This window comes from Pristis pectinata, chromosome 20 (assembly GCF_009764475.1).
Source record: "Pristis pectinata isolate sPriPec2 chromosome 20, sPriPec2.1.pri, whole genome shotgun sequence".
Lineage (NCBI taxonomy): Eukaryota > Metazoa > Chordata > Chondrichthyes > Rhinopristiformes > Pristidae > Pristis > Pristis pectinata.
In genome coordinates, this window is record NC_067424.1 from 13444726 (window position 1) to 13466595 (window position 21870).

The 21870-nt window shown below is 41.4% G+C and overlaps 1 protein-coding gene across 2 annotated transcripts in view; it reads left to right on the forward strand.

Moving 5' to 3' along the window:
• The first annotated feature begins 832 nt into the window (after window positions 1–832).
• wnt2bb (wingless-type MMTV integration site family, member 2Bb) overlaps window positions 833–21870 on the forward strand; it is a 57066-nt gene continuing 36028 nt past the window's right edge. Inside the window, exons 1-3 of one of the 2 annotated variants that reach the window (XM_052034534.1) lie at window positions 833–956; window positions 11505–12045; window positions 18806–19026. In XM_052034534.1, coding sequence (XP_051890494.1) covers window positions 11858–12045; window positions 18806–19026 — 409 coding nt within the window. In that variant the 5' untranslated portion in view covers window positions 833–956; window positions 11505–11857. Of the gene's footprint in view, window positions 957–11448; window positions 12046–18805; window positions 19027–21870 lie in introns of those variants that run through there. The other variant, XM_052034532.1, reaches the window with a different exon arrangement.

Consider the following 21870-nt stretch of genomic DNA (forward strand, 5'->3'; position numbering starts at 1 on the left):
GCTGCCACACTTCCTATATTACCATTAGAGACATTTCAAAGGTACTTAATTGTGTTGAAGCCATAGGGATATACTGAGGTAGTGAATGGCACTACAAGAAACTTCCTCCTTCCCCTCTCCCTCCTTCATTTCCTCCCCCCTCTCCCCTTCCTCCCTTCCTTTCTTCCTTCCTTTCTCCCCTTCCTCCCCTTCCTCCCTTCATCTTTCCTTCCTTCCTTCCTCCCTCCCTCTTTCCTTCTCTTCCTCCCCTGGATTGCCTCGAATGTATGGCTCTGTGGCTGCCTGTGGCTTTACATGTAGCTCATGTCCCCTGATCTTTCAGTGCTCACCTGCCTTCTGGAAGTTTGTAATCATCCTTTCAGCCTCTGTTCATTGACTTCAGGAAACCTCAGTACAAAGCTTAAAGTTTTCAACGTCTAACAAGGACAGATTCCCATGAATAGTTTAATGTTTTGCAGTTCATGTTGAATTTAGGATTTGTAGAGTTAAACTGCATCCTCTTGCAAACCAGAAAATGGTCATTCTGTTAGAAATTCTTTGACTAAATACACTGAAAGTTTGCAAGGCTTAGGTTAACATAAACATTTTGTTACATCTGCCCAATCTTGAATAAAACTGGGTAAAGATGGGACACCAGGTCAGTATCAGCTTCCAACAGCTCAAGCAGTTCTAATGTATAAACTATAAACACTGTGTTAAGTCAGGAATGTCCCACTTACAAGCCAAGATGTTGAGCAAGAAATTCTTGTTGACTAACTTTATCTGTTGACATCTGCGAGCAAGCTGCTGTTTGTGTTATGTTGATGCTTGGCCCAGCAGGGAAGGAGCAATTGTTTGGTGTCAAAGAAGGCAATTGCATAATTCGATCTAAAATTGGACTAAGGACTTCCAGTGAAGATGCACAAAATTTTTTGAGTTTCAAATCCTGTTAGAAAACAAGAGTTCTTCACATACACGTATGTTGTATCCTTTACAATATGTTCCGTTGTTATATGCTTTCAGTTCAAATCCAGGTTTGGAAAATACATTGTATTAGAATTAATTTGATTGTTTAAACCCTAATTTATCCAGATCCATCAATGTCATAATTCAAAGCTCCTCGTGTTATAGAGACTTAGATGGTGTTATCATTTCCCTCTGTGCATGGTTTACAAAAATAAACTGTTTTCATACAACTCCTTCAGCATGGTATAACCATTCATGGTGCTTCACAGGAGCATGATCAGATTAAGCCTGATGCAAAGACCCATTTTGAGGTACTAGGATAAGTGACCCTAACCTTGACTAAGAGGTAGGTTTTGAGAACCAAAAATGGAGGAGAGAGAGGTTCAGGGAAGGAATTCCAGATCTTAATGTTGACAAAGGCACAGCTGCCAATGGTGGGACTAAGTTAGCAAGATATGTCCAAATGGACAGATTTTGAGACCTCAACAGATTGTAGCCTAGATGATGATATGTCAACTGGGAAGGCAAAGACATGGAAGGATTTGAAAACAAGAATGAGAACTTTGAATCAAACTATTGATGGAATTGGAGCCATTGTAACATGCTGTATCACTCTCCTGTTCTCTTCTTTAGCCCACCTGTCCACTCCTTGTATCTCAGAGAGTTATAGAGTCATAGAGGACAGAAAACAGGCCCTTCAGTCCCACTCGTCCATGCTGACCAACGTGCCTTCCTGAGCTTGTCCCTTTTGCCTGGATTTGGCAAATCTTTGGAATATCTTTCAAATATTCTAATTGTACTGTACAGCTTCCTCTAGCAACTCATTCCATATACCCTCTGTGTGAAAAAGTTTCCACTCAGGTCCCTTTTAAATCTTTCCCCTCTCACCTTAAATCTATGTCTTCTAGTTTTAGGCTCCACTACCGTGGGAAAAAGACTTATCTACACCCCTCGTGACTTTATATACCTCTCACCCTTCAGCCTTCAGTACTCTATAGAAGAAAGTTCCTGCCTACTCAGCCTCACCTTATAAGTCAAGCCCTCCAGTCCTGGTAACATGCTTGTGAATCTTTTCTGCGCCCTTTCCAGCTTAATGACATGCTTTCAATATAGCGGGGCAACCAGAAGTGAATACAATACTTGAAGTGTGGTCTCACCAATGACTGGTACAGTTGCAACATGACGTCCCAACTCATGTACTCAGTGCTGTGACCAATGAAGGGAAGTGTGCCAAATGCCTTCTTCACCACCCTGTCTACCTGTGCCTCCATTTTCTGTGAACTATACACCTGTGCCCTGAGGTCTCTCTGTTCTACAACATTCTCCAGGGCCCTACCATTCACTAAGTCAAGCTACCTCTTTTGCTCTCTGACTCTGTTTTACAATTCTCACTTACATTCTGTCACCTCCCTGTGCCTTCTCTCTCTTCTCAAGTTCTGTCCACTATTACATCAGCGATACCTCATGGCCACCAGGGGTTGGGTTTAGTCCAGATCTGATGTGTGGACTATTTCTATTTCCTTCCCTCTGAGCTGGGGAAGGCTGTGAATGGGATTATATTAACAGCAGTGGGAGGTGTTTGAACTTCAGGCTATTCGCAACAGTCCAATTGGCCTGTGCTCTCTGACAGCTGATCGCAGCCCTGTACAGAAGGGAGAAACTGACTCCAATCCAACAATGGGGTTAGTGAGTCAGTGCCCTTTATGAGGTGCAGGTTGAATTGTAGCAGCTGGGACTTGAGTGAGTTCCAATTGTCAGCCAAATTAAAAATAAAACAACTCTCCCCCTCAACTCAAGTTTTCAAAGTTCCATATTGCTTTATGACATAGAAAGAGGCCACTTGGCCCATCAATCCCATGCTGGCTTCAGAGCTCACAGAGCAATTCCTTTCCCCACTAATTTTCCCTGTAACCCATTCTACCTACATTATCATCAGCTCCCCCAGGCTGGATTCCACCACTTATCTCTGCACAAGAGGCAAGCTGGAGTGGCCAATTAACCTGCTCACCAGCACTTCTTTGGGATGTGGGAGGAAACCAGAGTACCTGGTCACAGGTTAAAGGTCAAACTCCACAGTGGTGGCACCAGAGATCAGGACTGAACCCCGATCGCTGGCACAATGAGGCTGTAACTCTACTAACTGTGCCACTGTGCTGCCCATATCATGTTACAAGACGTTACATTAAGCTGGAAAGAACGAAGATAAGATTCACGAGGATGTTACCGGGTCTGGAGGGCTTGAATTATGAGGAGAGGCTGGATAGGCTAAGACTTTTTTGCCTGGAGCTCAGGAGGCTGAGGGGTGACCTTACAGAGATTTATAAATTCATGAGGGGTATAGATAAAGTGGATAGTCTTTTACCCAGGGTAGAGGACCCCAAAACTAGAGGGTATAAATTTAAGGTGAGAAGGGAAAAATTTAAAAGGGACTTGAGGGGCAACTTTTTTCACACAGAGGGTAATGGGTATATGGAATGAGCTATCAGAGGAAGCTGTAGAGGTGGGTACAATTTCAATGCTTAAAAGACCTTTCGACAGGTACATGGATGGAAAAGGCCTTGAGGAATATGTGTCAAATGCAGGAAAAATGGGAGTAGCTCAGATAGACCTCTTGGTCAGCATGGATGGGTTGGGCCGAAGGGTCTGTTTTCTGTGCTGTGTGACTCTCTGACTCTCTGACTCTATGTCTTTGTGTGTGTTCATTTCACTGCACTCTCTATTTCCAAATGTTATTTACGTCCACCTCCGCCTCAACTCAGATCTTTCATTTTGCACTCCCTCACCAGTCCACCATTCTTTCATTGTCTCTCTCACTCATTTTGTCTCTATCTCTTCACATCACTCTATCTATCGATCCACCTTTACCTCCATTTGTTTTCCTACCCTCACTATCGCCCCTCCCATTTGTCACCAGGGTCCCTCTTTATTTCTAGCAATCTGCCCCTCACTGTCCTATTTGGTCTCTGTATCTCTGTTGGTTAATGTGTCTGTATGTGGGGTGAAACTAAGCAAGGAGTGTTTGAACAGGCTGTTCACACCAAACTGTAAATGTACCAACTGATTGATGCTGGCACTGAAACTGAGTGATGAGAGAGTGGCACCGACACTGGGAGAGAGTGATGTCTCAGTAGGATAGAATGATGTGACACTGAGAGAGATTGACACTGAAACTGGGAGAGAGTGATGTGACACTGAAACTGGAAGAGTGATGTTGACACCAGGAGAATGATGTGTCACCATTGGAAAATGATGGAACATTGAGAGACAGGGAACTGGGAGAGAGTGATGCTGACATTGGAGAGAGATGCTAAGACTGAGAGAGAGTGATGCTGACACAGGGAGAGAGACATTGACACTGGCAGAGAGTGCTGCTAACTCTGGGAGAGAGTGATGTCACACTGGAAGAGTATGATGTTAACACTGGATAAATAATTGTTTGCAAACAGGAATGGACAGATTAAAGGAGAGGTAGTTAACAGAGTAGTCAAAAAATGAAAAATCATTAATAGCTACCAGCTTGATAAATAAATAATGTAGCCAGATGGTCAGTGGACAGATATGTAAATTGATCATTGTGTTGAAAAATGATAGATAGATAGACAGATAGATAGATATATAGACAGATAGATAGACATAGACAGATAGGTAGGTAGGTAGGTAGATAGATAGATAGATAGATAGATAGATAGATAGATAGATAGATAGATAGACAGACAGACAGACAGACAGACAGACAGACAGACAGACAGACAGACAGACAGACAGACAGATAGATAGTTGGAGAATTAGAAAGAAAGGTAGGCAAACAGAATGATACCAAGAATTAAATAGTTAATTATAAACATGCATAATAGATCAAAAATACATTGAAATTTAAAAAGTTCTAAGTTTTAAAGGTTTTGAATAAAAAAGTAAAGATAATACTTGACTCTGTAAATAATTGCCTTCACCACCATGAAAGGAGAGGATAAAGACTGGAGTTCATCCTTGGGGAAGAGGCAATGTAGCTATCCTAATAAGCTTTTTAAAACTCTAAGAAATTTGAACATATAGAATGAGAAAAACTTAATAAGACAGGAAATCAATCATTAGATGGTATAAACTTATTATCAAAATGGACCAAACAGGAAAGTCAATATAGTGGATTGGATTGTGCAGTCAATGAGGAAATGAAGGTGCTTGTTGTGGTGTTCAAATGAAGCTGTCACGGAAGGTTTAGCTAACTCTGCGGCATGGATGTTTTTACATCAGTTAGTCTCAAGTTGTCAGCAGTCCAGCAAGAATACTGTCATCAAGCTGGTTGAACAACAAATCACATTGAAGAACCATTCAAGTCAGGGAGCTAAAATCACAATTTTTAATTGAGATTTCAAACATTTAACAGGTTTGCAAAATCAAGATGGGAACATAGAAAATGATGGTAAAAGCTGAAATAACACAAAGAAAGATTTTAAAAAAGATATAAATAATATCTTAAAGATAAATAATAAAAGATTTAGAAGTAAAAATATTCTTTACATATTTATGAAATCTTCAATACATTTTTGCAGGCTGCAAAATTTCAGAGTCGCTTTGGTTACAACCAAAATTTCATTGGAAATCACCAAATCACCACTATTTTGTGTTAAATTCCAATCTACAATGTTGGAACAGGAGTAAATCCAAGGGAAATCCTAAACATAGAGCTTTCAACATACTATAACTTGATAGAATGTGGTAATTGGTAATCTATGAATAGAAAAGGAAAGAGACTTACATTTATATGCAATCTTTTGAAGTCAGTGAAGTATTTCTGAAGGTTGTAAAGTAGGGTATATTGCAGCCCATTCATACACAGCAAACACCTACAAAAAGCCAAATATAAATGACCAAATGATCTCTTTGAGGTGTTGATTGACTGTTAAGTGATCAGGGAGCAATCCCCAGCTTTTCTTCAAATAGTGTCATGGATCCTTTTCCTTCTGGTCTTCTCAGGCAATCCCTCGGGATGAAGGATGACTTACTTCCATTCCAGTTTTGTGGGTTGCAAGGTGACTCTGGGAACTGCCATCACTTCCACAGACAGACAGGTGGTGGTAGATGTGGTGGGCGGTTTGTAGCTTGTGAGGTGGTGCACTCCTTCCACCAGTTACGCAGCCTCTGTGTGCTCCTGATGCATGGACTCAAGGTTCTCAATGCCAGCCCCGACACTGCTTCTGCAGCTTGAGCTGCTGTGGGCCAGAGATTTGCAGGAGTCATTGGGGATGTGGCATTTCTTCAAGGATACTTTCATCATATTCTTGAACCTTTATCTCTGTCCATCTGACAATCTCCTTTCATGACAAAGCTCGGAATAGAGTGTCTGCTTTAGGAGATTGGCATTGGGGCATGCAGCTCACTCAACTTAGCTGACTAACTAGGGCCTCAGTGTTGGGGATGTTGGCCTGGGAGAGGAGGCTGACATTGGTTCATTTCTTCTTCCAGTGAACATGGAGCGTTTTGAAGAGGTAGCATTGGTGATATTCTTCCAGCACCTTGAGATGCTGCTATAGCTAGTCCAAGTCTCAGCACACATAGGAGGTCAGGTCACTGCTGTCCAGAGACCATGAGTTTGATGCCAGGTCTGACGGTTTGATATTCAGATACCCTTTTGCACAATCTACCAAAAGCTGACATGTTGAAGGCGGTGATGAGTTTCATCAAGGGGTGGTTCTCGAAATATGGGAAGTGGTTCACATTTTCTAAGGTCTCATCTTGAACCCTTATTTTGGAGAACAATGTGGTGCAGCAGGGACAGGTTGGTCCAGCGGACGTTAAGTAGAAGACCCATCCTCTCATATTCTTCAGTGAACAAGTCATCAATGTCTTATCCTCTGAGCATGTGCAGGTTCAAGTGCCATCTTCATGCTTGGCTGCTGAGTTTTGGGTGACCTTGGTTCTGGAGAGTAGATGCCACAGGTTGAACAGTTTCCCATTAAATCTTCACAATTAATTCTTCATCATGAGAGTGTACAAACCTCAAATTAACACCTCCTCTGATGGGTGGAATACACTCAGTAAATTTTCTTCCCCAACAGAGGGAATCTCGAAAGTTTTCTCCTGGTGTGAGATTGCTGATATCGAAACCCTACTTCACTAAGTTGAACCATTTACCCCACTTTTCACAACTGGAAAATTAAAATAGTGTCATTTTATCAGATTATTGGGGATTTATGCATAATCTATAAATCATATGATCAGTGGAATTTTATTTTTATTCAGATAGCTACAGATATACTGAAACTACGGTTACTGGCTCTTCCAGAACATACACAGTGTAAAGCAATGCTAGTGCAATTACTCATGTCTTTATCTTTTTAATTCATCCTTAAAACCCTTAAATTATTCTTGAACAACTTTTGTTTTAAAAACTTAAATTTTTATAGCGCCTTTTGTGAGCTGTTCGTTACAAAGCGATTAACTACAACTGAAGTACTTTTGAAGCATTATCACTAGAAAATTCATCAGTCAATATGATCACAGTAAAATCCCACATAAAGCATTGATCAGTTAATCTGATCTTTAGCAATATTGGCTGGATAAACGTTGGCCAGCGTACTCTTCCTTAAGTTATTGCAATGGGAATTTTAAGGATCCACCTGAGACAGAAGGCAGCGTATCAGTTTAATGGCTCATATGAAAGACGTCACTCCAACAGCTCATCACTCTGTCTACATTGCACAGGGAGTGTCTGCCTAGATTTTGCGTGCTGATCTCAGAGGTGTGAATGCTACCCACTGAGCCACAGCTGCCAGCTTGAGAAATCTGTTAGCTGTAGCCAAGGCTGATGGGTCATATTAGTCGTAAACAGAGATTATTTACCTTCAGGGTAAGTTGCTAATTATACAGAAATATTCCTAGTGTTCCACCCCCTGGTGTCTGGAAGAACACATTGCGGTTAGATCGAACAATCCCAAAGCAGGTTTTGTTTCAGTTCTATTCCCAGCAGACTTGACCATCCAGGGAATAACTACGTCCCTTTATTTGTACTCTAAGCTCAGCATCTCATAAGACTAACTCAGCAGCAGCTGTCTGCTTCGGCTGCGCCCACTCCTGCACATAATCTATCAGTTATTTGATGATAGCTTGACATTGTCTTCGGTGCCTAGATTGTCTGTATAAGTCGAGCAGCTAAGTATGTCCCATAGCATTAAATAGCTCAGCCATTCTGTGCATCGTTCCCCACTTTGGCTTTCTTTCTCAGATGGCCAGAAGGTACATCCCTTCACAGTGTGGCAAAAATTTCATAAAAATTTTATGCCTATGTCTTAGCCTTTTATTTCCGAAAAGAAATTTACACACTTTGCCTACAAGAGCTTGCCTCATCCACCATCACTGATGTCCTGTACCTCTGCACTCCCTTCACCCAACATTGACAGCTGAACTACAGCCATTTAGGCTCTGGAATTCCCACTCTAAAACTACTTCTCCACCCACTCAGCTCTCCTCCTTTAAGGCTTCTCCACTAAACCCACCCTTATACAAGTTTTTAGTCACCCATCCTGTTATCTTCCTACCTAGCTTGGTGCCTGATAACGCTGCCTTGGGCTGTTGTGATTTAATGACAAGATCTTATCCACCATACTATGATTAAAGAGCCACTTTAGTTAGGATCCATTGAATCACTAAGAACTCCTGCTTTATATTGCAATGGTGATTACAAATCAAAGAGTACTTCTTTTTTTGTGAAACAGTCCGGGACATCCCTAGGTCAAGAAATATTTTAAGATATGCAAGTTTTCTTTGTCATTACAGTAGAGAAAAAAGAAAGTAAAACGTCCATTTTTCAATGTGAGGTGTTGTACTTTCATACTTTTTTGCCCTCCTGCCTGAAGCTTACATCAATGACAATGTTCCACTTGATGCATTCAGCAAAGCAGTCAGTAATTTCCTGGGCAGTATGTTGGATGTAAAGTGTTCTGCATTGTTTCTGAGTGGGTGAGGCATTGTGAGTTTCCAAAATCCTTGCAATTTACAACAATTTCAACATTCAAATTATTGGCATTGAAGTGGCAGAAGATAATTATATCTCTATATTTATTCCTCTAGGTGTCAGTGTAGCACAATGGCTGGCATGGTGTCTTATGAATCAATAGGTTCCTCTCCAGGGATCTGAGCGCAAACCTAAACGACCTGCTTAATGTTGTGCCAAGGGAGATCTGCATTGTCCAAGGAGTCTCCATTGTTAGGTTTGAGCTGTCTTGTGCACCCTATACAATCAGCCAAGTGGGCGCCAACAACCATTGGTGGAAACTTCATTTTTGAATTCAAGGCACAAAGCCACCACATGCCCTTTTCAGGTTGGGATAGGATGGCCGTGTGCCAAAGGCAGATTGGGTAATGCAAAGGACGGGGGAATGATCCAACTAGCAGTCTGTATGATGGTTAAGGGTCGAGGGGAACCAGCCCAGAAGTTTAAATGGTGCAGTTGAGATCAGACTGTAAATTTACTGGTGGCAATTGTGTGGTTAGAGGGCAGCACTCGGGGCCTGAGATGCAGGTGGATGTGGAGGCAGAAGCCTGGGAATGAGATTGGATGGTACAGGTGTGGAGCAGTGGAGAATAGGGAGCCCAAGGATGGGGGTAAGGAATTCCTCCTGTCCAGTTCTGTGCTGCAGACACCACATTATCCTACAATAGTTGTTTCTGAGACAACATGATCCAAGTTAGAGACATGAGACACTGCAGATGCTGGGATCTGGAGCAACTGGAGGAATTCAGCAGGTTAGGCATCATCTATGGAGGGAAGTGGACAGTTGACGTTTCGGGTTGAGACTCTTCATCTGGACGGAAAGATAGAGGGGAGGTAGTCAGTATAAAGAGATGGAAAGAAGGGGTGGGACAAGAACTAAGTTAGCCTGCACCAGTCCAACTTTACCTGATCCAAGTTAGCCTGCACTGCTCCATAAGCAACATTGCAGAGAGATTAGCATCAGTCCATGGAGACCTGATGCGGAAATTATGCCAGGGAGAGAAGACGGGCTTGGGCAAAGAAGTGACCAGTCAATTAACAAACAATCTGCTGGAGGAACTCTGCAGGTTGAGCAGCATCTGTGTGAGGGAAGGAATTGTTGATGTTTTGGTTCAAAACCCTGCATTATCTATCCTGATGCAGGGTTTCGACCTGAAATGTTGACAATTCCTTTCCTCACACAGATGCTGCTCAACCCACTGAGTTCCTCCAGCAGATTGTTTGTTGCTTCAGATTCCAGCATCTGTAGTCTCTTGTGTGTCCAGTGAAGTAGTTGGAGTGACAGGAAACAACCCAGAAGTGGTTGTTATCAGGACTCAATCTGGAAAATATCACTTTCAACTGCGTAAGATTGATAAAACAGTGCTATACGATTGAATTTCTAAGCAGGTGTCTGCCTTCTGCTTGGGATGGGAAGGATCCTATGTCACTGGAAGGAGAACAGAGGAATTCTCCTGTATCCTGGCTGATAGGAATCCCTCAGCCAATGTCACTAAATAAAAACAGATCAGCTGATTGTTGTTATTTGTGAGAGCCCATGGTCTGTAAATTGAGTGTCATGTTTATTATAATTTACTTTAAAAGTACTTCATTAGTCTGTAAAACACTTTGAGACATCCTGAGGTCATCTGATATAAAATGCAAGTCTTTTAAATGTAAGTATTAAAAACCAGTGCCACATTGTGAATATGCATCATTAACAAGTAACATTTGTGATCTGCATAATAGACAAAAATCTATGGACCCTAAGACCCAAGTTCAGCAGTTTAGTGCTAAGGATTTGATCACTATAAGCTTTTGTATATCTCCTGAGCTCTGTGTGCATGTACAGTATGTGTATGTGTGTGTGTGTGTGTGTGTGTGTGTGTGTGTGTGTGTGTGTGTGTGTGTGTGTGTGTGTGTGTGTGTGTAGCATCTATGTATGGCTGTGTGTGGGGAAAGTGTTGGAGTGTGTATGCAAACGTGTCTGTGTAAAAATGTGTGTGTGGCGTGTGCCTGTGTATCTGTGTGTTTGTGTGAGTGTGTGTGTGTGAGTATGTGTGCATGTGTTTGTGTATGTGTATGCGAGTGGGTGTGTATGTATGTGTGCATCTGTTGACTATGTGGGTGTGTGTGTATATGCATGTGTATGTGAATGCGTGTGCATGTACCTGCGTTCCTGTGCGTGCACTTGTCTGTGCACACACCGTGTGTGTGCTCGTGTATGTGTGCGTGAATGTGTGTGTATGCATGTATGTATATGTGCATGTGTGTATGCATGTGTGTATGCGTGCACGTGTGTATATGTGTGTCTGTGTGTGTGCATGTGTGTGTGCATACATGTTTATGTGTGTGTGTGTTTGTGTGTGTGCATGCATACGTGTGTGTGTGTGTGTGTGTGTGTGTGTGTGTGTGTGTGTGTGTGTGTGTGTGTGTGTGTGAGAGAGAGATTCTGCTCCAGCAGGTGGGGATGTGGTGCCTTTTGGAAGCTGCAGTTCAGCCTTGATGTCAGTGAGTGGATAACCAGTCGACAACCGAGAGTGCCAGGACTCTTCTGTCTCACAGCACTGTTATTGGCTTGATCCAATAGGAGAGCAACGGAGACGGTTACAGATTGCCAGTGCTTCACGGCAGACCTGATCGGGGTGCTCCCAGTCCCCAGGCACCAAGAACGCAGAGAAAGAGAGAGACCGGCAGAGAGAAAAAGAGAAAGCATTCAGTTAAAATCAACGATCGCCCGTCTCAGCTTTGACTTTACAAAGGGAATTTACAGATTAATTTGAGATGTCACTGTTCAGGATGAAAATCCAGCCAAATCAGAAGATAGATTTAACATGTTAGACAAAAACATGACGGTTGACAACTAGAAGACACTGGGAAGTATTGTTTGTGCACAAACATTGTTAATTTTCTGCAAGATTGCTTTTCTTCTTTTAAAACACAATGTCTGTGCTGGCCAGAGCTGAAGAGTGCAGGCTATACTGTAAAGCATCCCATATCTCAGGCACAGAAGGTGTGAGACAGATTAACAGGACAACCAGCAGCGATGGGACTAAAACCTGCTCCAGACTTTATCTTGCCTTCATATTAATACTGCTCACATTGACACCAAGAGTGGACTCTTCCTGGTGGTAAGTCTAATTCATTCAAATTCATGAACAGAATCCTTTTTTGCTTTTTGTTTTGGTTGACAGGTTTACAGTAGACATTCCTATTATTGTAAAATGATCTCTGTATTATTAAAAAGACTTAGAGGCACAAAGATGCAAAAGAAATCTGAATAGATGATTCAAAAATAGCAAAGTTTTACACATAAGGACTGGCTCAGGATTTGTCTTTTAAAAAAGAGAAGGTTGAAGTGTGACTTAACACAGTCCTTTAAACTTGTGAAAGGACTTGATAAAGCAGATGTGGAGATGTTTGCATTTGCGGAGAGGAGTACTCCTAGGGATCGTGATTATAAGATAGTCATCAATGAATCCAATACAGAATTCTGAAATAACATCTTTACCCAATATATGGTAAAAATGTGAAACTTGCCGGTAGTTAGTTGAGGTGAACACCACAGATACCTTCAAGGGGAAGTTAGATACGTAAGGAGAAAGGGACAGGTTACACTGACATGTTAAGGTGCAGAAGGTTGTTCATACAAAGTTTAAACAGACCATTTGAGCCAATTGCCCTAATCTCATGCTGTTAACACAGATAATTCTATATAATGTTTCTAACTCCTAGTTCGAGATTATTTTGATCCACTCTCCACTGTGCTCAGCCCCGTGACATCTCAGGACAAAACCATAAAAGGCTACTCTGTGACTGGGAACCCAGTGCCTGATTCTCCTCATCCTCCCGACCTTTCTTTCACGGCTTAGTCAGTAGCACACTTGCCTCTGAATCAGAAGGTCATGGGTTCAAGTGGCACTCCTGAGACTTGAGCCCATCAGCTGGGTTGACATTCCTAGTGCCATTCTGAGGGAGTGCTGCTGTGTTCAAGGTGCTGTCTTTCCAATGAGATGTTAAATGGAAGCCCTGTTTACTCTCTCAAGTGTACATAAAAGACTCAATGGCTCTGTTTCGAAGGAAAGACGGTAATTTTCTATAGATTCCTGCCCAATATTTATCCTCAATCAGCATTCCCTAAATTAGATTGGATGATTACTATCACATTGCTGTATGTGGCAGCATCTCTGTGCTGTTGGACTCTGGGAGAAAGTTGTGATAATAAGGATATTACCAACAGTTTCTGGCCCCCAGCAACTCCCTGACAACCCAGCACTCTACTCAGTTGAACTTGAGTGTGCCCTGTTCTTCCTGTAAATGATCTTCCGATCCACACTTTGTCCAGGTTCATTTCCATCCCTCAAAAATTCACTTGCCTCTATCCTAATCTTAGTCACACAAGATTCAAACATTTATTTATCTTTTTCACTTTGAATTTGATTGTTCCAATGCTCTTCTCGTTTGTACCCTCTCTCCACCATCCTCAACTGTCCCCATTGCTCTAGGTTGTCTACATTGCTCCTGTCCTCTGACTCACAGACGGTCCCTCAATAACACTCCCTTGCTCCTTTATCCTGATCACATTTACCTACACTGACTCCCAGCACACAGTAGTCCCTCCACAAATATGCCCAACATACTCCATCAACCCACTAATGCATTTCGCCCAATACCTTAAGAAGTTTCTTAAAGGGCATATGATCACCAAAGCCACCATTCCCCCTTGTTGACTTTCTCTCCATTGTTTTATGCCCTTTTATCTTATTTTGTTTTCCAAAATGCAATACTATTTTTCCTTGCTACTACAGTCAAGATCTTTATAGTTAAAGTTACAGAAAAGTTCCTTGAATTAAAGAGCATATTGAAAACTTCAAGAACCAGCCTTGCAAACTAGTGCAAGATTATCAAACTCACAGCCCTTAAATGCCCTTGATGTCCTTCTGTTTGTGTATAATGCAGTATCCATATAACCTACACCCACGATAGGTGATTGAATTTCAGGTCATTTCAGAGATAATCCAGGCTCTGATATTGTTGATAGTTTCTCACCAGCAAATGCTTGGAGACCCCTTGAGCAAAATCACCTTGAGTTGTGTTGTCAATCCTTCCTTCACATGCTATTGAGAAATTTCAACACTTTTCATTTATGCTCAAGCTGTTTTACTGGAGAGGACAATTCAGGAAGTTTAATTTTGACTTTATCTGTTTAAGTGTATACTGTATGTGTGTGTGTGTGTGTGTGTGTGTGTGTGTGTGTGTGTGTGTGTGTGTGTGTGTGTGTGTGTGTGTCTGTGTGTGTCTGTGTGTGTGTGTGTCTGTGTGTGTCTGTGTGTGTGTAATAATGCATGAATACAAAATATACAACATACTCCAACGTAAGTTATAATAACTCTTACTATGAACATATGTTAAACCACACCAGACGCACATAAAACCCCATTTGTGCTTGTCCATCTGTGCACCTTTGCATTTATACTCAGGTGTTTTTATACATGTGCCAGATTCTGTGCATGTATCCATGTCCGTGTGTGAAAACTTCCAATGTTGGAGAATCATTTAAATCTGTATTTTGGGTTTATTAAAAATTATTTAAGATTCATTATGTGTTTAAAGTTACTTTTAGGATGGGGAGTTAATATATATCCTGTACCTGGTGGTTTTAACATCTGTCTGTCCTGATTGAGAGAGTTTGTTGTCTGTGAGCATATTATACATTCCATATTTAGGTTTGTTTTACATTCTGTCCTTGGTACAGTTACTATTTAGAATTTCTATTCATCAGTTGTACTGAGAAACAATTTAGAATACTACATGTTACATTTAAGTGCTAGGTTTTATAACACTGTATTTAGACTGATACTAAAAGGAATGACCATGGGACCATAGCATTTGGAGAGTTTATGATAAAGCCAGCTATTGGCCAACAGCAGATATGGGAGGGCTAGAAACCTTTTCACACAGCACAATGCTTTTATCTATACAGTGAATTTCAGAGGCAGAGAAAAACATGATGGTGTGACCAGTGCTCCACAACAGGGATGAGATTCTAGGCAGGCATTTCTTAACTCAGAATGTTTTCAGTCATTGCAATACACTAGAGATAGTTGGTTGCTTCAAGCATACTCAGAGTGGAGACTGATAGATTCTCAGACACAAAGACATGGGAACCAGACAGAAGATGGTGTTGAGGTAAAAGATTGGTCATAATCTTACCAAATGATGGAGAAATGTTTGACCTTACTCTCATTCCTTCATCTTATGTTCAGTTTGGGACATTATGACAGATTGAGCATTGGAGCTGTTTATTATCCTTCCTGGAGACTTAATATCCTTCCTGAGTTTGAAGCTTATATGCTCAGTTTTTCAGAAATTTATTATATATTTTATGTTTGGCATTTTAATTGGTAGCATTGTTGATAGTGGGGAGCTATTGGTAGAACGGGCAGAGAAATGGCAGACAGAATGTAATCCTAAAAATATGAGGTGATACATTTTGGGAGGATTAATAAGGATAGGAATGATGGAGGCCTAGAACCCGAGGAAGTATTGAGGGACAGAGAGACCTTGGTGTACATATCCATGAATTAGTGAATAAATAAGGTGATTAAGAAGATATAAGGAATGTTTGCCTTCATTGAGAAGGGCAGAGAGGTTATGGTACAGCTATATAAAACATTAGTTAGACCCCAGCTGGAGTAAAGTGTGCACTTTTGGCCCCCCCCCCCCCCATTATAGAAGAGATGTGATTGTACTGGAGGGGGTGCAGAGGAGATTCACTAGGATGTTACCAGGAATGGAGAGTCTCAATTATGAGGAGAAACAGGATCAGTTGGATTTGTTTTCCTTAGAGCAGAGAAGGCTTGGGCATTGGGGTATGATTAAGGAATGCAAAATTATGAGGGGCATGGGGGTAGATAGTGAGAAACATTTGCTTTTGCAGAGGTGTCTGGGACAGAGGTCATGGGTTTACAGTAAGTGGTAAGAGGTTTGGAGAGGATCTGAGGGTTTATTGTTGCTTTTGTATTAAGTCCCAGTATTAAAATATTCTGCTTTTAAACAACATTTGTTATATATTCTTCAATGTATCAATTCTGCTTTTATTTGGGCATTTATTACATTTTATGTGAATGTGAGTCATAATTGTTTTCAGTGGGAGCAAAGAAAATTTGTTTTATCCAATGAAAACTTGTATTCATTGGATAATCATGGCACAGAAGGAGGTCATTTGGTTCTCCTTTGAAAGAAGCAACATGCTCAGTCCTTCACCAACCCCTCCAAGTACCTGCCATTTTCTTCTAAAATGAGTTATATTATCAGATTACAACACCTTTTCAAAAACAATGTTCCATCTTGCAAAAACTTCAGGGTTCATTAACGGATTGATAATGTATGTCTCTAGTCATGATCAACATTAATGAATGGAGGTAGACTAGTTGAAGAGATGCTCAAGCTTCTTGAATTCCATGGCATCAGAATATTTGCATCATTTCCCCATTACCATGTCCAGGGATTATTATCACATCCATGAAGGGGACAGCAGCCATTTGTTCCTAATGGTAGATGGCACATTTTACCACAACATTTTTAAAGAGGAGAAATAGGCTGGCAGATTACCCAGCCTATCTTCAGGCTTCATCATTTATTGGAGCAAATGAGAAGCAGAAGTTCTCCTTATGGGGGAAGAGCTTCAAAATAGGAAGTAAGTGAATCCCAACATAGCACAAGTGAACATGCATCTTGCTTGAGCACCAACTCACACCATCTGCATTGCAATTTCCCCACAGTTGCAGTTCCACAAGATGGTTTTCCAGCTGGGTTGCTGCCTGTGGGCATGGGATTGCTTTTATTCAGGCTGCTCACCACTGGCCACTTCACCTTCCTGTTGCCTCCTCATGTACAATGTCTCTCCTCTCTCTTCAAAGAAGAAGGCCTCATGCAACTCCTTCTAAATAATTGGAGGGAGGGAGTGGCCCAGGGAAAAGTTGCTGGCCTACCAAGGTAAGAGTTCCCTTTAAATTCCTTTTCTCCTAACTTTCATCTAGCAATCAACAAATAACCTGATCTAACCCCAAGGAATACCACATCTTGCCATAGTGTGCACACCTATTGGCTGCATGTGTTGCACACATCTTTACTCTTTGTGGAAGATTCTCCAAGAATTCAGAAACTCATCTGGCCAAGGCCCGATCTCCATAAGATAGGCAGGATGGCCTCCTTCTGTGCTGTAGGTTTCTAAGATACGTGGGCAAAATTGTTTCTAGTGCAGGAAGTAGACTAATCTGTAACCACTTCCTTCCGCCTTGCTCTCCATCCACCAGAAGAGATCAGATTCGGAAAACTGGTCTTTCCTGAAGGTGTCTAAATGGGTAACCCGAGTAAGGAGCTTGGAAGAATGGTCCTAGTTTCTAATCCCATCATTGGCTTTTACCAGGATACAGGATGTTGTGTGGCGAGGAAGAGATAAGGCTGTCTTAGTCAAGGGGCAACCTGATAGAAGTATATAAAACTATGGGAGGCATAGATAGGATAGATAGTCTTAGGGTGGAAATGTCAAACACTTGGCAGCATAGGTTAAAGCTGAGAGGGGGGAAGTTTAAAGGAGATTTGTAAGGCAAGATTTTTACACAGAGAGTGTCAGGTGCCTGGAATGTACTGTCAGGGGTGGTGATAGAAGCAGATGTGATAGCAATGTTTAAGAGGCATTTAGACACATGAACCAGCAGAGTATAAAGGGATACGGACCATTTGTACGCAGATGGGGTTATGGTTGACATCATGGTTGGCACAGATATCGTGGGCCAAAGGGCCTGTTCCTGTTCTATAAGTACACTCTAATTCTGCCCTGGACCCCCTGCAGGTATGTAATGGGCAGTCATCTCTGCTGGGGGAAGATGAATCAGAGCTTGTTAGCTTTTACTTAATGATCTTCCATTATAAAAAGGAGGCATGAGAGCTCAGAGTAGAAAACAGTTGACAAGAGCTCAAGAACTTTAACATGGTAAGTTTCCCTTGGTAATAAGATAAGGTATCTTTATTAGACACATGTACATCAAAACACAGTGAAATATATCTTTTGCGTAGAGTGTTCTGGGGCAGCCCACAAGCGTTGCCACACTTCCGGCGCCAACATAGCATGCCCACAACTTCCTAACCCGTACGTCTTTGGAATGTGGGAGGAAACCGGAGCACCCGGAGGAAACCCACGCAGACACGGGGAGATCGTACAAACTCCTTACAGACAGTGGCTGGAATTGAACCCAGTCGCTGGTGCTGTAATAGCATTATGCTAACTGCTACACCACTGTGCCTTAGTGGAGATCAATGGGTGAAGACAGATTGACCACCCCCATGCCCTGGACCCCCTGTGGGTATGTAACAGGCAGTCAATTCAATATCAACATCCTTCCTTGACCACTGAAGATGAACATTTAACCAAATGTTTTACTTTATTATAATTCTTTCCAAAACAAAAAGATTTAGCAGAAGGTTAATTGACTAGATATATAAAATTCATAATTATGAAGGACTTAGATGGAGGAATTAAGAAGAACCCTTTCCAATGCCAGGGACTTCAGAGGCTTCACTCATCAGATGTTTGACAGAAAGAGCCAGGGGAGGAATGAAGAGAAATTGATCTGGAATGCACTGCCTAAAAGGAAATTAGATTGTGTAGAAAGTTGCAAAAGAGACCTGAATAAATACTTGCAAAAAAACATTTGTGTAGGGGAGAGTGTTTGAGAGCAGGGCTAATTAATAATATTTCCAGGGTGATAGCATTGGCATGATGGATCAAACAATTTGCTTCTAATGATTCTAAGCAATTTATTTGAAACAGTATTTGTGATATTTGAACATGTTGATGTGATCTAATTGAACTGATCTCTCCCACAGGTACATTGGGGCTCTGGGAGCCCGTGTGATCTGTGACAACATCCCGGGACTGGTGAACAAGCAGCGACAGTTGTGTCAGAAGCATCCTGATATCATGCAATCAATAGGGGAAGGAGCCATGGAGTGGATCCGGGAATGTCAGCATCAATTCCGGCACCACAGATGGAACTGTAGCACCCTGGCCAGGGACCACACTGTATTTGGCAAAGTAATGTTGCGTAGTAAGTTTTTTTAAAGAAACCTTTCTGGTTTAAAATGGTAAGGAAGTAAAGCAGCGGAAGGATTCCATAGTTGAAGTGAGAAGGGGAACATGCCAATTTTAACCTGTTCCTTTATCCTATTCGATCACATACACACCTTTACTTAATGATGTCAATGGGAGATGATGAGTTTAAGCATATTCAATTGTAAATTTCTACCTGAGTTTTAATGGTAATTAGAGTAGCCTCTACCTCTCAGGATTTCCTTGGAGTCTCCAAGATGATGAATTATCTGTAAAAGAAAATCACGGTGCCTTTATAAGTGCGTATTTACTTTCCTTTGAACATTTTGTTCAATAATTATATATACTTAATGTGGTAGATAAAAAGGCCATTTGACCATCAGTCAAGAACCAATTAGATAATAAAGAATCTGTTAATTTTCTAATACACTAGGAAGGCAGGAATTCTTGTGATGAAATCTTTAGTAAAACATCCAACTTGCATTGGCATCCCTAATACTAACAAGGATCCAAATGGAGGATCTTCATTCTCTAAATGGAGGTGAAATCAGTTTTGTGGGAACTTGAAAGTCTTGCTCTTCAAGTGTTTCAAATAATTTTCCTTCTATAAGAATACGATTAGATTGTGCTTATACAAAGTTGAGGTATGTATGAAGCATCATTGATGTTTTGGAGCATTATGGAAGGAATACTGCTCTATCAAAGATGCTTTCTTACGAATGAAATACTAAACAATAGTCTGGGTGCTCAGGAAGATGTATAAGATTCCGTGGCACTAATTTAAAAAGAACAAGTATTTATCATCAACAAAACTGATTCCTTGGACATTTAGCTTATTTTTCTTTGGCACTGTCAAATGAAGAAATAAATAAATAAATACAATGAGATCATGTCTTCGTCAAACACTGCTAAGTGTTTTGGGGAGAATTATAATAAAATAAAACATCAGAACAGTTTGTATTTAAATAGTAGTACTAATACAGAGGAAGACCTCAATGTGTTTGTTTCATAGTAGCAGAATCTGACAAATATGGCCATTGAACCAAAGGAATGACATGCAGATGGTTGATGAGAAGTTGTGTCAAAGTAGTGGCTTCAGAGGAAGTTCCCTGCCTAAGTTTGGCTGAGCTGAAGTCAGGCACAGTAGTGTAGCAGTTAGCATAACGCTTTACAGCGCCAGCGACCCGGGTTCAATTCCAGCCATTGTCTGTAAGGAGTTTGTATGTTCTCCCTGTGTCTGCGTGGGTTTCCTCCGGGTGCTCCAGTTCTCTCCCACATTCCAAAGACGTACGGGTTAGGAAGTTGTGGGCATGCTATGTTGGTGCCGGAAGCGTGGCGACACTTGTGGGCTGCCCCCAGAACACTATGCAAAAGATGCATTTCACTGTGTGTTTCGATGTACGTGTGACTAATAAAGATATCTTATCTTATCTTATCGTCTTATCAATGGATTGTAAATGAGGAGTTAACTGCAGTGCCATGTCCATATCAAATGTTCAGAGCTACCTATCAGGATGAATTGCTGAGCAAGAGAGCATTAGAGAGGGACTGTTGGGGTCATAGGTCCTAGGTACCTGAAGGCACAACTGTCAGTGGTGGAACAAGGGGATGGTCCTCATGAGGCAGGATGTGGAGGAAAGGAAGTTCCTGGGAGGTAATGGAAGAAGGTTGTTGCAGAGTGCCAGAAGAGGAAGCTTTGTAGAATGAGCAGAAGTTACAGAGATAACTGTAGTGTTTCAAGGAGAAGGACCATCCCGTTTACCATAAGAAGAAAATGTCAGAGAAGCTATGAGAAGAAGAGGAAGAACCAAGGTTTAGTGACTACACTTTGCATCTCAGTAGGCCAAAGTGGACCTCCAAGTGTGAAGATTCTCATGTCATGTGAAGGAAGAATTGATGAAACTTGAAAAGTAATTCATTATTTTTAAGTGCAATGGTATGTCTAGAGGAAGTGAAAGAAGGTATATAAATATAAGCTTTTTATTTACTTCTTCCTTTCTTTTATTCCCCCTTCCACTAAGTCTTCAGTTCTCTCCCAGGAACCTCTCTCTTTTAACATGAATTTCTACTGTAACTAAGGGACTGGATCCAGTGTCAGCTTCAGAGATTGTAACCTAACTGTGTGCTGTTTATTCTGCACACTGCCGCAGATCTCCTGCAGTTAAAGGCAAATTGCACAGATCCTTGGCTAGAGTTGCTGTCTGTACATTTTAAGTGTGACAGCAACAAGCCAACAGCCTGCAGAATGTCAGCTTTCCTGACGAGCTGCTGGGCGCTGAGTACTTGCCATCACGCCAATTCCTGGAAATTACTTCTGGAAAGACACATCATGAATTAAAGAGACCACACACACACACACACACACACACACACACACACACACACACACACACACACACAAAATATGTGTCTTAGAAGTTAGATGGAAATCCCTGACTTATGATTGAGCAAACAGGGCAATATCCTCCAGTATTTATTCAGAACACCTTTTGTCGAATGATCAGTGGGGAAGTACTTAAAGGTTACTTTCAAGAGAAACTTCTTTAAGCGGAGAATGGTGGAGCAAGGGGAATAGAGAACATAGTTTTGAAGTGATTATTTGAGAAACTAATGTCAGTGTATTTAATAGGAAGCTAGATAAACAAATGGAAGGGAATGGATCAAAGGTTATTTTGACTATGTTAGCCAAAGAGGCAAGGAAGGAGACTGATGTAGCACGTAGCATTTTTGAAACCAATGGCCAGTTCCTGTGCTGTAAGTTCCTTGTTACCCAGCAGCACTTACTCAGTTCTCCATTTGCCTCTCAAAGCAAATGGAGAACATCTGCTTTATTCAACCTATC